Source organism: Photinus pyralis, unplaced genomic scaffold (assembly GCF_008802855.1).
Source record: "Photinus pyralis isolate 1611_PpyrPB1 unplaced genomic scaffold, Ppyr1.3 Ppyr1.4_LG7, whole genome shotgun sequence".
Taxonomy (NCBI): Eukaryota; Metazoa; Arthropoda; class Insecta; order Coleoptera; family Lampyridae; genus Photinus; species Photinus pyralis.
In genome coordinates, this window is record NW_022170738.1 from 21,932,231 (window position 1) to 21,947,643 (window position 15,413).

The following is a 15,413-nucleotide window of genomic DNA, read 5'->3' on the forward strand; positions in this document are numbered from 1 at the left end:
TTAATAGTGTACGGGTGTTTCTCTGTACTTGTTCTCAATCTGTGTTGGTCCATTGTATAATCCCAAAAGAGTACACTGCGTATTCTTTGTAGGGATTGTGTGATCAGTATTTATTTTGTACTTGTATGATCCCGTTGGAATTTTAGAAAGTGTTTATTACATTAGAAACCTTCGAGGAAATAATGTAATTGAATATTGATACGTTTGACAGTTTATTTTCTCGCCCGAAGTCGACGGTTTAGATTGTTCTAGAGCTGTATAGGTAAAGTCCCTAGATTACTAAAGTAACGCGATTCATTAGGCCAGTGTATTAGACAAAAACAAACTGCTAACTGAGCCAAAATGGCCGTTTGACACCTAGTGTCAGGTTTGACATTTGTTGTTTTGTATTATAATAGTTGTGTGTACATATTCACGAGAAGCGCATCTACGCACTTTTGCAAGAAAACCGAAACAGAAAAAAGAAATTACTCAGAAGTGAAGACAATTTTTCGAAAACTTTTAATACACTCACAAAACTTGCCCTACCCAAGAGCGACTTTCCCAGTGTTGTTCAATTTCAAATTTCGCGGTTCCCAAACTGAGCCAAGATGGCTGCCATTCGCGTTACTTTAGTAATCTAGGGACTTTAGTATAGATTACAGTGACTTTCTAGAGACAGTGGCGACAATAGGAGTTCGGTCGCCATTTTGCGTCAAAAAGTTGGCAACACACAATACACGTAGGTATGTGACATGACATTTTCCTTTTTAGATGAAAATGGACTGAATATCAGAATTAAGAACATTTATTCAATGTAAAATTTTGAATATCTTTACAGGTGAAGGAAATGAAAAGACAGTAATAAGTATCAAGAAGAACGGATTATTACACTTATTAAATAAAACACAAAATTCCTCTCCAATCAGTTTATTAGAAAATAATTGGTCCAAGCAAAATACCTATAATTATGATTTTCGCTACCATTGAGTAAGTCTTCAGTCTAATTGAGAACACTTTTTGATCATACTGCAGGTCACACATCAGTGGGTTCAGCAAAGGTTCAGCATCATATCTTTCAACTTCCACAGCTCCGCTTGATTGGATGGTCCAGATTCCATCAACCTGCTTTCTGAAAACCATCCTTTCAATTGAACGTCTTACTCTGCCTCGTCAACATAAGCTCTTCGCTGAATCCAACTCATAGAAATTGTTCGATGGGCTATTGCACTGCGAGTCGAATATGGTATCGCGTTTCACAACAATATCCTCAATTGCTGCCACATTGTCACACATATTCCGCCCCATTCGTTTTCAGCTATTTTTCGATGCGTTTGTCCTCCAATGCTAATTGCACGCGGAAATACAGTTAGGTACTGAATTCACGGCCATCGAAACACAAATTTTTCATCGTCTGCCTCTGGCATTTGACTGCAGAAGTCGCTAATGTCAGGCTGTCATCTGTCATGATACTATTTTTTGCAGGAATCATGGCACCTGTACTTCAAATTTGTCAACCAGTGACGTTTATAGAAGCGCGGGAATGCGCGTGAGCATATCTATTACCGGAAACACGTGAAATTTGACGCAAAATGGCGGCCGATTTTAACGGCCAATCAAAAATTAGACACTCTATTGTCGCCACTGTCTCTATAAAGTCACTGTAGTATAGATTAATCTTTGGCACCATCTGTTAGTTATATTACGATTTAAAATGACGAAAAAAACAATAACAATAATTGTTTTTTACGTCTTTAATGCCCGTTTGCACCGACAAATTTAAGTGGAGCTTAGCTTAAGCGTCCCTTAAAATCCATGGCAACGATTATTGAGACAATGGTTGCCATGGATTTTAAGGGACGCTTAAGCTAAGCTCCGCTTAAATTTATCGGTGCAAACGGGCATCAGTGCATTTTTTTGGAAATGATCTTTTATACAAATCGTGTCCTGATAATAACAAACACATCAAAAAAAGAATTATCTAATTTGGCAATCGTTCTGAAGTGATGCGCGCATATACATTTGGGCGATCCATTTTATTTATATAGATAACAGAAAAGTATGTATTCAAATATGGTCGCGTTTATATATGTGGAAGCAGACACGTTTAAGTTACACTTAATCTTCATTACCAAATTCGTTTTCCGTCGGATTATGTAAATTGTGCAATCTTTTGAAATTTTCGAGAAAAATTCAAAATTGCCAAATTTCCACCTATGGATTTCTCCTGGTTCGATGACCTCTTGTAAATACGCTGGTGAATCAGGCCGTAATCAAGTTGCATGCCCGGGGATTTCTATATATCTGTAATGCTGTAAAATTCTTGTATTTGTAGAAATTGTGAATTGAGCGCTAATTTTGTATAGTGACTACTAGCTCAAGCTAGGAAGCTAAAAAAGTTAAAATAAACAAACAGACAACTAACGGAGATTTTGAATGGTTATCCATTCAAATACCAACCGGGAGCAAGGTTGCTTGACTTTAGACAATAAATAAATTATTATTAGTAATAAACACAAACAAAAGTAAACTAGTATAAATTGTACACAACTCTTGTGCAGATGAAGCACCTTTTTTAAACTGAAATAGCTTAGTAAATGATCGGGTTATAAGGTAGTAACATGCTCGATGTTTACTTTCTTGGTAAATGATTGATGGAGACATTGAAAGACCGCCTGGTATACATCCGAAATCTACGCTATATCAAATGAAAGATTTAAACCCTTAGAAAAATTGTCCAAAATATTGTTTTTTCCTTTGTAGATACCTTCCTCCAACATTTTCGAGATATTCAGGAGCAGGTGATTCATTTTGCCATTGTGAGTACTCTACTCCGACAAACCTCCATTATGCAAAATCTGAGACCAATTGGTTGTAGCATTTAAAATGCTGTCTGGCGCTGAAGGTATAGGCTACCTATCCTAGGAGTCTACGACCATTCCCATAAAAGTAGTTCAACACGGCAGAAGTGGGACCCGACGGAATTTTTAAAAAATGCACTAAAAAAGCGCGTGAAAAACGCTTTTTCGTTTGACCTAGGAAGCTGTTGTGTCAAGAATTTGGCACCTGGTTTTATAAGAAAATTAGATATCGTAAATGTTCTTACAGTAGAAATGTGTGTACAAATTTATGTAACAAGTTAAGCAGTGGAAAATTTCATTAAATTGGACTTCACCGATTTTGAAATTTTAGTAAACAGAGCGGACTACACATTGTACTCCGTATTCAATTACCTTACGAGAAAGGAAGGAGACTATATACGTTTGGGAATGACATAGTAGGTATCTTTTAATTTTTTTACGAAATGTTGTAAATTGTTTTAATAAATTATATTTGTGTAGGTAAAGCAAAAAACCTTAAACTATATTCAAATATAATAATAACAGATGGTAATTTATATGGGTTTAAATACATACGAGGATTTTTAATCCCTAAGTTATAAAATAACGGAATAGAAGCTAACGTTTTAGGTATATAAGTACAAGAGTTTATTAAAGCAATTAAACGTTTAAATAAAATTTATTGGTACCACTTTCGAATTATTACCTTGCAATTTATTAAATAAAGGATCGGCAAAAATGTTTATTGTCCTTAATTACGCGCGCTTTTTGCACTCGCTCGGAAGCACCCCCATTATTTGTGAATCACTAAAATTTTTTGCTAAAAGCTTAATTACCGATGAATGAGATGTGTAACAATAGAGTCACGATTACAAAATACCTCGTTACGCATTATCATCTTTTTTTTGTACGCCGATTTATTATTGCCATTACACGGTATTGGGTATGCACGAAAAGATCGTAATTTTAAATGATTGCTATCGAGATCGTAAACAGAGATAAATGGCGGATAAATGAATAATCTGTATGATTTTACGTTTTTTTAATGGCATTAATCTTTAAATATCAGTCGCGCAGCGTTGATTTCATTACTCCAAGGAGGAGGAATTATTAATTTATAACTGTATTTTACGGATCTTGAAAGGTGAATTTATAGTGTTGAACAGTAATGGGTACGTGTTATGCGTCCACTGCATTAAATGTTCATAATTTATATTCTTACAATTCAGTCTATGTAATTACGTTCATTACTAATCTTGGTATCATCTTGCGTAATAGGATTAATGAGATTCTTCAAAATTTCGGAAACAATAAAACTACCATAGTTTATATATAGTTCAGTCAATTTCTACTTTATGGTTACATATAGGTCCGGTAGAAGATTTTATTTTTCCGACTTGTTTAAATAGTAAAGAGAGAGAAAATCCAGGTTTGCCAATGGAATTTTTGTGGTCAAAAATCTGCAAAAATTTCTGACTTTTTTCGATTTTTCTAAACTAACTCGCCAACTGTCTGATCTATATAACATATTAATACAAAATAATGTAATAGTAGTACGTAGCTACAGAACTTTAATGATTTAACACAATGAAAATGTGCAGCTGAAAGTCTTTTGTTTATAATCTAGACGTTAATGATAACCAATTAACCTCTGCCCTGAATATTAATAAAATACCATAAGTGTAAAGTAAATAAAAAACTTGGTGCTTTGTTTTAAGGCAATCCACCCATTTCACAGTCGGATGAGGAGCAACAACTCTGTTCCTCAATTAATAAGTGCAAATAAAGCGTATTTGTCCAACATCCCATTGGTGAAGAAATGTTCACAACCAAAGCTCCTCTAGCACCTCTTTTAGTTTTTCTATAATGTCACGATACACCAAAACTACCAAGGTTAGAAAGTAAAGTGTAATTACTAACTACACATTTTAAGTTGGGATAAGACTATCGGTATCCAACTTTACCCCTCTAAATACAAAGCACATATTCGTTTATTTCAGAAAGCGCATTTTACATGCGTACTGCCTATGTTGTCTGAAATCATGAAAAAGATTGAAAATACTTTAAAATTCTCCTCTTGAAATAAGTTTTGCCGTTTTCCCGACAGTAGTAAAGACCCTGCCATCCCCTGCACTTTTTTATGACGTTGCACGTGCTGTGCTGTGATTGGCTGCGCCTAGGGCTGCGTCATTTTGTGGCGGTAAATTTGAATTTGTGTGAGAAATTTGAAATTTTTGATTGGCTGGGTGAGCTGGGTCATTGTAAATATTCAGGGTGTAATGATATTTATATACCGGTGTCAATAGGTCGTTAACGGGGTGGCCATTTTGTTCCGATGACCATTTGCGAGCGGTAAATTTGAAATTTGCCTTATCCGCTCTCTTACCGCTAATGTACTTTGTCAAAAGTAATAATTAAATGATGTAAAGTTTCTAAATTGTTTTTTATTTTTATCAATGTGGCGTAAGGTTTAGTCTACAAAAGCAGGGGAATAGCAGGGTCTTTACTACTCCCGACTTAAATTTAAAAAAAAGTTACCAACTTAATCGAAAGAAAAGGAACAAGATAAGAAAGGGTAAAATTTAGATCGTATGCATCAAGGCAATGTGTTTTACCTTTCCACGGACGAAATTTGTCCAAATGACAATTTTGCCCAAATTTGCAAAAATTGTTTCTTGCAGCCATTTCTGGGGGATTTATACTTTTTTTCATTAAACGGGACATTAACTGGTTTTCTAACTCTTTGCAGTTTTGAGATCTAGTCTCACAGACAGACGTACAGATGAAACCATAAAGCATTTTTGCGTTAGAAAAATGTGCTAAATATTCTAAGATGGCGACTATGCGCCATTTTGAATTTTTTTAAATGGAGAGGTGTCATGCGATACCTTATTTTGAAGTTTTATCCGCAGTACACCTCCAAAGTTTTAGGTTTCCATTGTAACACCAGCTAAAATGGAGCTTTGCCAAAATGTATTGTTTCTAAAATTAAAAATGTAAACAACAAACAAATGGGAAGGTACTTTTAAGAGGACGTTTTATGTCAAGAAGTAGTATTTCACACCTAACTGTCCCTTCCAAAATTTCAAATCGATATCTTAAACCATTTTCATTTAGAGGAGGGGTGGGGGTTTACGTCCGCACTATGTACACATATATTAAAGCACGAAAGCTACGCTTTGAGCTATTTATCCGACTTGTAACGTCTGACTATTTGTCCGTCGATCCGTCCGGATGTATGAGCAATTGCTAAAACAATCTAATTTTTAAAAAGGATGCGTTATTCGTCCTCGTTTTACAAAAATAGCAAAAACTAAGAAACCGGATTTAGAACTGTGTCGTGAAACCGTAATTTCCGTTCGTAATTTAGACCTAGATTTAGACACTCTGGTTCAATCACACCTGAAAAAGTTTATAAAAAACATTGCTATAAATGCCGGTACAACGACTCATTTCATTTTGGCATCACTCTAAAGCAAGCGCGATTAGTAATCCAACTTTGACACTCTGCCAAAATGTTCAATATACAAATATTATGTAATCGATCCTTTTATTTTACTTTTTTTATTTTATGTCCACGCCCTACTTTTCAAGTGTACAAATGACATACTTAAATCAGCTTCACTTGCAGTAAGTCTTTGTGCCAAATGGCATAACATCAGCAATAGTTAAGCAGCCACCCATGTAATCCAAATTATGACGTAGGTAAGGACATGAAGAATTGTAGCAAGCTAGCACCTGGGTTGAAGTAGATAGCATGATACTATGCATGTGACACAAATGCAGAATCTATTAAGCAGAAATGAAACAATCTGAAAAAACGGAATGATTTTAAGATTTCAAACTTAAAGAATCTCAAATCTAAAAACCACGAAAAGGACAAAAGCACATAAAGAATTCAGGAGAAGGGTCGAAAAGAAGGATGAATTCAAATAATATTATGATTTTGAAAATTTTTAAGAAATAGAGACTGAAGTACGTGAAAGCTTTTCGCATTTAAAGAATTGTAAAGGAACCAAAGGCACGGGTGAATTCGAATAATTTAATTAATCCTAAAAAAGGGGGCTCGCAAAAATTGTCAAAAAAATCCTAAAAATCTTAAGCATACGGAAAAAGTGGGTAGGGTCTGTAGAATCTGAACCGAAAATGTTTATGGATTTGAAAAATGCAAAAAACCTAAAAAATGGAAAGAATCATTACAATCCGAAAAATTGGAAGAGTAAAAAGAATTCCAAGAAAGGGGTCATTTTTAAGAATGTAAAGAATTGCAAAAATATCTAAAGAAACGGACGAATCTGAAGAACTTATTTCAATAATTAAAAAAATACAAGAATCCGGAGAACCTGAGTCAAGTTGAGGAGGGCGAATCCCCCACATGAAAATTTGTGAATTTGGACTGTTTACGACAGGAGTATATCAGAATTGCATTTTGCTATTTACTTATCAACCCTTAGTAAGGCTTCTCGTCTAACTGTGTCACGAATACCCATAACAATTTTGTTCCTTACATTGACCCTTTCAAAGATTATTAATTATTATGCCCAAAAGAAAATTCTCTGATCAAAGATTGTGAACCCTAGATTCTAACTTCGTTGAAGCCTGCATGATTTTTTTAGGACAAAATGATTGTTCCAAAGGCTTTAAGGAACATCAGCAAAACTATAAACAAAGCTACGAAGTTAGTTTATTGATTAAATTGAAAAAATGACGTTATAATATTTATAAACCAATAGCGAGCTTTTGAAAAGTACGAGTAGATATCCAGGAACTTTCTATCGACCACTAAACGCCTGAGTTTCATTCTTAAATTCCTTCTTCCTTGACACTTTTGATCTTTTAGATTTAGTTCTTTTCAGCCGCCGAGCACAATCCGCGATATCTCTGAAAGGTTGCTTTTCCGATTCCGTCATACATCTCCACACTGTTTCGCCGTCTCGAGCAATTTCTTGTGGCGATTTAGTTGGATTGTTCCGTATGTAGTGCGCAAGATAGTTTACAAAGGCAATAGTTGAAATTTTCTGGCTTTGCATTGTGGCAACTGTAAATTTAAAAATTAAAAACGTCAATGAGAAACATATGCAAACGGAATAGATGGGTCGATCGTAAAGCGGACTCTCACGCGCGGCGCGAAGCGCCTTTCTCGCTCACACGCCGCGCCGCGCTTCGCTCAAGTGAGCGTTTGCCTATTTAAATCAATGTGCCAAAGGGAATGTATCTAAGTTAAATTCTTTGAGCTTTGTGTATGCCGGATTAAGTCATGTCGTTGATAGAACCACCGTACTTGTGCTCACAGAAAACAAGCACCTCTTAAGCAAAGTACACAATATGATTGATTTTTAAGTTCTTTTTTTCACTAATGAACAAAAAAGAAATAGGGACAAACCATCGCACTGTCGAACACCTGGTTCCAATTCAACATATAATTCGTTCGGGTGCTCCCGATATCATATCTTCAATTCGGAACGCGATCGGAGGGCTGTTAACTTTTTTTTGCAAAAAATTGCGACAGCAGCTGCTGGCTCATTCCGTCTGACGCAAACTACATCTTCAAGTAATCAAATCGGGCGGACTACCCGTATAGTGTAAATAAACGTAGATGCTTTTTCAACGGCTTCCTCAAGATCTTTCACAAACTCCTGCCAGTCAAAATAAAACTTGATAACGCAAACAAAACAACTGCATCTCCGTTACCACTTCTAACAGCGATAAGAACACATGCGCTAATTAAATGTTGTCCGATAACAAAACCTCTTATCGCAAACGACCAGATGTGCCTACATATTAACATGCAATTTCACGTTTTACAATTAAACACAATTAAACTTATTGATTTGGAAAAGGCGTTCGATCGTGTACAGTTGAGAGATTTCGTGCATCTCTTATACAATAGAGAAATTAAACATAATTAAAAGTACCTATAGAAAATATAAAGGCAGCTAATCAAATCCGAGCTAAAATAAACGGAAACCTCAGCGAGCCAATACCTGTGGGCTGTGGTATCCGACAAGGGGACTCCCTACGCCCACTCCTATTTAACATCATAATGGGCGAGATAATAAAACTTGTACGTATGTTGAGAGATGGGAGATCGGGATGTTAATATTCTATACTAATGCAGTTCTGTTAGCAGGGAGCGAAGACGATTTGCAGCGGATATGACAATATCACCCTCAAAATCAAAATGCATGATATGAAGAAGATGTAAACTGGAGATTGATGAGATTATACAGTAAGAAATTAAATTGTAATATATCGGCATATCAATCTCATACTACGATAATGTACTCGTGAAAAATCACCATTGCGCCATAGGAGCGAAGGACGTCCCCGACAATTTGACTGCCCAACAGACACAAGAATCTAAATAAAAAAATTTAAAAAGCGAAAAACAAATAATAACGCAATTACAAACAATTCTAAAAGGAAAAATAGACATGAGACACAAATTCAAGCAAAATAAACCAACTCGATCCGTTACAAAGTGTGCTATAGAAATCTCATATGTTGTAATGACGAAAGTGTGCTTCAATAAACTCCATTTGCTCTTTCACGTATTGCTTTTTAGTTTACCTAATGCGTTTGTTTACTGTTATATTTCATAAAAGTGTTTGTAAGAAACTGTTGGTTTAAACCAGTGGTGTAGTGGGGAGGAGAGGGGGGGGGGCGTTCCCACACTGCTTTCTCCAAGAATACCTATATACAAGGGTTGTCCGTAAATTGAGGTCTCCAATGGTTATTCACATAGTAAAAACATCATTTTATTGCAACCAATTACAGATTCTGAAATCAATGACTCTTAGCTATTTTTACCACCCGCACGTTAGTAAGGGAGGTATTGAGTTAATTGGGGTAAAAAATGCGCCCCCTCTCCCACTTTTTTACGGAAGTACACGTTTTGAAGCACCAGGAATCCGAGTCAAATAAAATTTCGATGATGTCGATCGGTCTGTCGGTCTGTATTCTCATTTCCGGTTAAACGGTTGAAACGATTGGACCCAAATTTGGTACACATATTCCTAGACATAAAAAGAAGAACTGAAAAGCTTTTGAGCACAATCGAGCATACGAAGGTGTACGAGTGGTATCTGTGACGTAGTCCCCGTCACACTTCACTTTTAGGCTCCGAAAGCTCTTTTGTATCCGCGTCGTACTCGTACCACTCTCCCACCGACCTGCACAGGAAGACCGACAGCTGTCTGTACCTCTTCGTCGTTTGAGAATTTAATTCCCCCAAGTGGTGCTTCAAGTTGGGGAACAAATCGTAGTCACTGATCAAATCAATGCTGTACGGAGGATGGTCAATGATTTCCCACTGGAGCAGAGATCAGTCGTGGTATGGGCTGTATGGGGGTTGTACGTCTTTTCAGAATGTCAGATAGTCGATCAGCAGAACGCGTTTCTTGTCCCAGAATGCCAAAGCCATCACCTTCCCTGCTGACGGCGTTTGCTTGAACTTTTTGACACTTGAAAAACTGTAATGCCGCCATGTTTTTTTTATTGTTCCCTAGTCTCTGGCGTGAAATATTGGACCCAAGTCTCGTCTCCCGTTACAAATGAATCTAAACATTCTTCACCCACTCCGACGCAGAATCGATGCGATTCTTTTTGTGTTCATCAGGGAGCATCCGCGTCACTCACCTAGCACACACCCTGTGAACTTGAAAATATTCGTCAAAATCTTGCTCTGCCGGGGTGCATGTTTATACGATCTTCTGCGAACTCCCTGTACCAGCTACGCACTTCTTTATGAGCATACTCTTTTCTTCGTGCACATAGGGCAACTGGCGATGGATTTTAGTAGGGGTGGACAAATATTCAGTTTCTAGTGACCCTTAATTATTGGTTAATCTACAAATTAAACTCGAAAATTTTTACAAGTTCTGAAAATTATTTCTTCCGAGACTTAAAACCTCTAGTGGAAGTTAAAATGTACCACGATAACATTGGCGCGCAATGTAAAAGTGAATGTATGTAATTCATTAGTTCCGGAGCATCAATTTTGTTTAGCAACAAATTGTTAGAAAGGCAAGTTCAATTTTAGTTCTTAGTAGATGATGCTTAAACGATAATCCTAAATCCCTAAGAAACGGATGGGCGAACTGTTGCTTCATCATTTAGTTTGTATTCATGTGTCCTTATTCTGCAAAGTTTAGTTCACATCATTTATGCCTAGATTTATGCACACTCGTGAGTTGGAGCTGTAAGAATTTGCAATCTTGTGGGCGTAAGTTCTGAAAAAACAAAAAATACCATAGTCTCGTTTCTAATTAATTAAAAAAATCTTTCTGTCTATCAAGCATTTTACGGGTAAAATTATTAAAATCTCAATGAAATAACCTCAAAAATCAAAATAATCTTCCGATTAAGCCCGCTGGTGTGGTGCAGTTGAAATTCGGCTGGTTCGTATCCGCGATCGCGTATGGATATTTGTAAATGTGTAGTGGGTTGGGTTGGTAGAGCAGCCTTGGCTGAAACCCCGTCCACTCAAAAATAGAATAAATAAGACCCAAATGGCAACAATTTTTATAATGCAGCATCAAATATCTGAAGATCAATAATCTCATTGCATTAATCTTAACCATAGCAGACTACGAACTTGCACCACAAAACAAGGTCACTCATTAATTACGTAACCCGGGAATCTCATTCCTCAGGGCTACGCACTGTGACGTCACAAAAAGTGATGGGGGATAGTGCCAGTATTCTACTTGTAATTTAAAAAAAATTTACACGTATCACCGTAGACTGAGAAAAGCTTGTTGTTGACTTGACGGGGCACCAAAACGAACAGCGAGGTGATTGTTGCAAAAAACTTAGGCTGTATTTGAATTTTTTCTCTAAAACCAGTGCCGGCTCTGCTTATACGGCAACAGTAACAAAGGAACTGTTCAAGAAGTTCGGATGGGAGTTGTTCGACCACCCGCCCTACAAACTGGATTTAGGTCCAAGCGATTTCCATTTATTCACTAAGATGAAGGCAGCGGCTGAGAACTCTTACTCAGGCGGCAACATGGCACAAGGGGGGTATACAAAAAAAAAGTCCTCGTAGTATTACGAGCATGACGCATTTATTGATGCTTTTTTATTATTACGGAAGTGAATAAGAGTTCGTGTTTTACCTTTTACATATGGCGTTGTTCTTTGTCATTTGCAATGTCTCCGATGCAAGGATTGCAAAATCTGTAAATTGTTTTATATTCGGGGGTTTCTCTCCTGTTCCGACCGTCGGTCGGAGGTATTTTATTTGTCTCCTGCCGGCTATCCCAGCGTTCCCCACTCTGTCCAATATACATGGAGAGAAATCGATTTGAAAAGTTTAATTTTTAGCTATACAAATGCATACAATTATATTTTTATTCTTTTTTTTTTAATTGTTTTCTTGTTTTGTTATTATATATTACTGAGGTGGAAGTATGTCCAATAAATGGCTTACGTATTATTATCATTTTTATTATAGAATTAACGTAAAATATTCGGGACACTCTAAACTTATATTCCTGTCAATATTATCTTAAAAACTTCTTCGTTTGCCGCATCTTTAATCCAAAAAGACATAGTCGATAGCTGCTAAGAAAACCTTACTAAAGAGTACAGAACTACACTTTTCCGTGCTAATTAGATGAGTTTTAATTTAGGAATAAAACTGATGATGTACAAGTAGGTGTTTTAATTTCACTAAGCCATTACCCAACCTATTTCATATTGTGTTATCTAAACATATTATCATGAAACGCTACCCATTTTTGACCTGGTGCAACATCGTTAACCTTTCGGCTGAAATATTGGCGTATGTACATTCTGTGTCATTTTACATTTATATTGATTACACGAAAACTGGGACAGTGTGACAAATTTAATCAAGGCGTGTATAAACTACTCATCTACAAGTTGGTACACCTTGGAATACTAGACTAATCGAAATATATACAATAGCACCCGTCCGTTGCTAATCAAATGATGATGTCAGGGTTGTCTAAATTAATTTGGAAGATTGAAATGAAGCGTTGGAGTTGGAGACGATGTCATCATCAGAATAAGGGTAATAAACGCAGTAATTTGACGTGTAAGGTAAATCGTTACATTTAACGATTGTAATTAAGTTAAGTCGATGAACCTGATTCTAATTTTAAGGGAAAATGGCATCAATTATGTGTGGTTTGTTTAAAATTGGGTTACACACTTTTATAATGCAAGTAAAATGGTTAAATCAGATGGCCTCCGTTTGTGGAAAGGTCATTACTTTTATCTGAGAAGTACGTACAACTAAAATGCCGGCGAGGAAGTCGTTTTTTAATTAAATCGTTAAAGACGAATTGTTTCATTGCAAATGAGAGATTATGAAAAACTTCCTTTACGATCGTATAGGTCGTGCCACGAAACCTGTCCTTCGTCACGTCTAGCGTAATTAGTTAAGCGTTGTCGAGGCGTGAAATGTGTGCAGGTGCACAATTTTGAGTACTGTGACTAGTCCGCAGTTCGACGCGTTCTTAATGACGATATTTAGACGGAACACCCTGTATATTTTTGGTTCGCAATCTTCTGGAACCGTTTTGAATTTTACATCCAAGGGGACCATGCCCGAGCTTAGATCGTTCACTCGAATGTCAGTTAATGGATTCGTAAAAAAATTCATCCAGATGCCCGGTACTATTACTACTAATGCACGTATAAATACATATATCCATAATACGGAAGTGCTAATTTAAAAGTGATATTAACCTACATTCGAAATTGCATAACGATTATAAGTTGGTTTCTTTTCTTTCTAGGCGTGTGCACCTCGATACGTGTGGTTTACCAAAAGTAGAGAGGAAAGGCGAGATCCTGTGGGAACGTGCTATATTACCAAAAACAACTTTAGGGATTCTTCCGAATATTCGCCATGTCGAACATGTAAGTAGATTACAGAAGTGCAATATCTATGTTTTGCAATAAAAGATATTTTTAAAAATAACCTTGAGTGTATCATGTATGATGATTATGTTATTGATGGCATCATCGTTTATTAATGTACGTAGGTAACTATCATATCAAAAACAGTTGTCGATTTTGAATAACTGCACTCGTTCATTTTTGATTATGGACAAGCACAATCTGTCGAACAACTGCAGTGTTTGCGTTTCTAAATTGAGAAGAGAGCAATTTCTTTGTTCCCGCAAGAATTTGGGAACTATTTCTGGACTAAGTTGTATAATTAGAAATCGAGTTCTTTCTGTACCTCGACAGTAACATCTCTCAAATTTGCAATGAAGTTGGCGTATGTAAATAAGAAGTTAATGACATAGTAACTAACAGCGACTAATTGACATTAATTAGTTCATTCTGTGCAGAGAGAGGTCTGATGTGCGCTAGGTTAACATTGTGATATTGTACGTGATTGGCTATGTTCCATGAAAAACACCCTTCTCAAGTTTGTAACTCCCGAGAAACCAAATTTTTAAGTATTATGTATTATCCGCGTTCTAATGGCATCTGTCATTCTTATTTCAAATGGCACTCTGAGCACGATATAAAATGACGTTCTGAACATATGACAATGCTGTTTCTATGGAAACGACCGCGACGACAGAGGCTAAACTTGCTCTTTTTGATTAAATTCAGAATTGTCAATAGCTGTGCAATGATTTATATGGCTTCTCGTAAAATTAATTCACTCAATGGTTAAAATATCCCTTTATCGTCTTATGTCATATATAACAGAACTATTAAATTGCGGTAGACCACGTTCGAATCTAGGTTGCACTCTTGATACGATTTTTCAAAACACGTAGGTGTGTAACTTACGTAGCAATGTTCTTGTTTTGATGTGCCTAAATTTCGCTTCAAAGATCGTATCGCTAAACTGTCCGGTGAAGACTTGCAGTCGGATTTTTTTTTGAATTTTTAAAAACCAATTGCAGATTCGGAATTTTTGTGCTTTCAAACTTCAGTGAAATAGGATTTTTTCTCGCCCACATTTAGGGCAGCGCTATCTTGGAGTAGAAATATTTCAAAAATAAATTGAAATTGGAAAGGGCATACCCAAGACTTTATCCAAAGACGAGCTTTCCTTCTTAATATGTTAACGAAACTAACGTTGTAATTACCTATATACAGAATTTGTAGCAGAGTAGCCCTAGAAGTTCCTATCATGGGGATCTCGGAAACCATACGAAGATGGTCAAGTTAGGGAAAAGTTGCACAATTAAAGAGTTATTATCATGCTGTAAAAAAAAGTAGAAAATTCCGATTACTTCCGAAGGTATAGGTACCAGAAAAACCGACATTTGCCGATTTTGTTCTATTTGTTTCTCCTCTTTCATTGTAGACATCTAAAAGTGCCCAAGCGATGACATTACATTTGATGTGGTGTTACTGTTTATGGGCCAGTTTGAATTTCATGCAATTCGGTTCATAAATGGCCGAGATGACAAAAATTATGATATCGAAGGGACTTTCGCGCATTTTTGTGTGGCAGATCACTATTCTATTAGCCATCTTGCCGAGGCTCCCATATTCCCTGCGCAGTACCTTCCAGCAGTACCAGCACTTCGGATGTCCACCCGCAATTCGCGTTTGAAGTTTTTATCGCTAAAGCTATGCCCCGTTTAAATT

The 15,413-nt window shown here is 36.5% G+C and overlaps 1 protein-coding gene across 1 annotated transcript in view; it reads left to right on the forward strand.

Annotated features, from left to right (window-relative positions):
* Positions 1-13,720, forward strand: part of LOC116176114 (integrin alpha-5-like) — a 39,500-nt gene extending 25,780 nt beyond the window's left edge. Inside the window, exon 3 of the mRNA XM_031494589.1 lies at positions 13,589-13,720. Within this exon, the coding sequence (XP_031350449.1) occupies positions 13,589-13,720 (132 nt within the window). The remainder of the gene's footprint in view (positions 1-13,588) is intronic.
* The last annotated feature ends 1,693 nt before the right edge of the window (positions 13,721-15,413 follow it).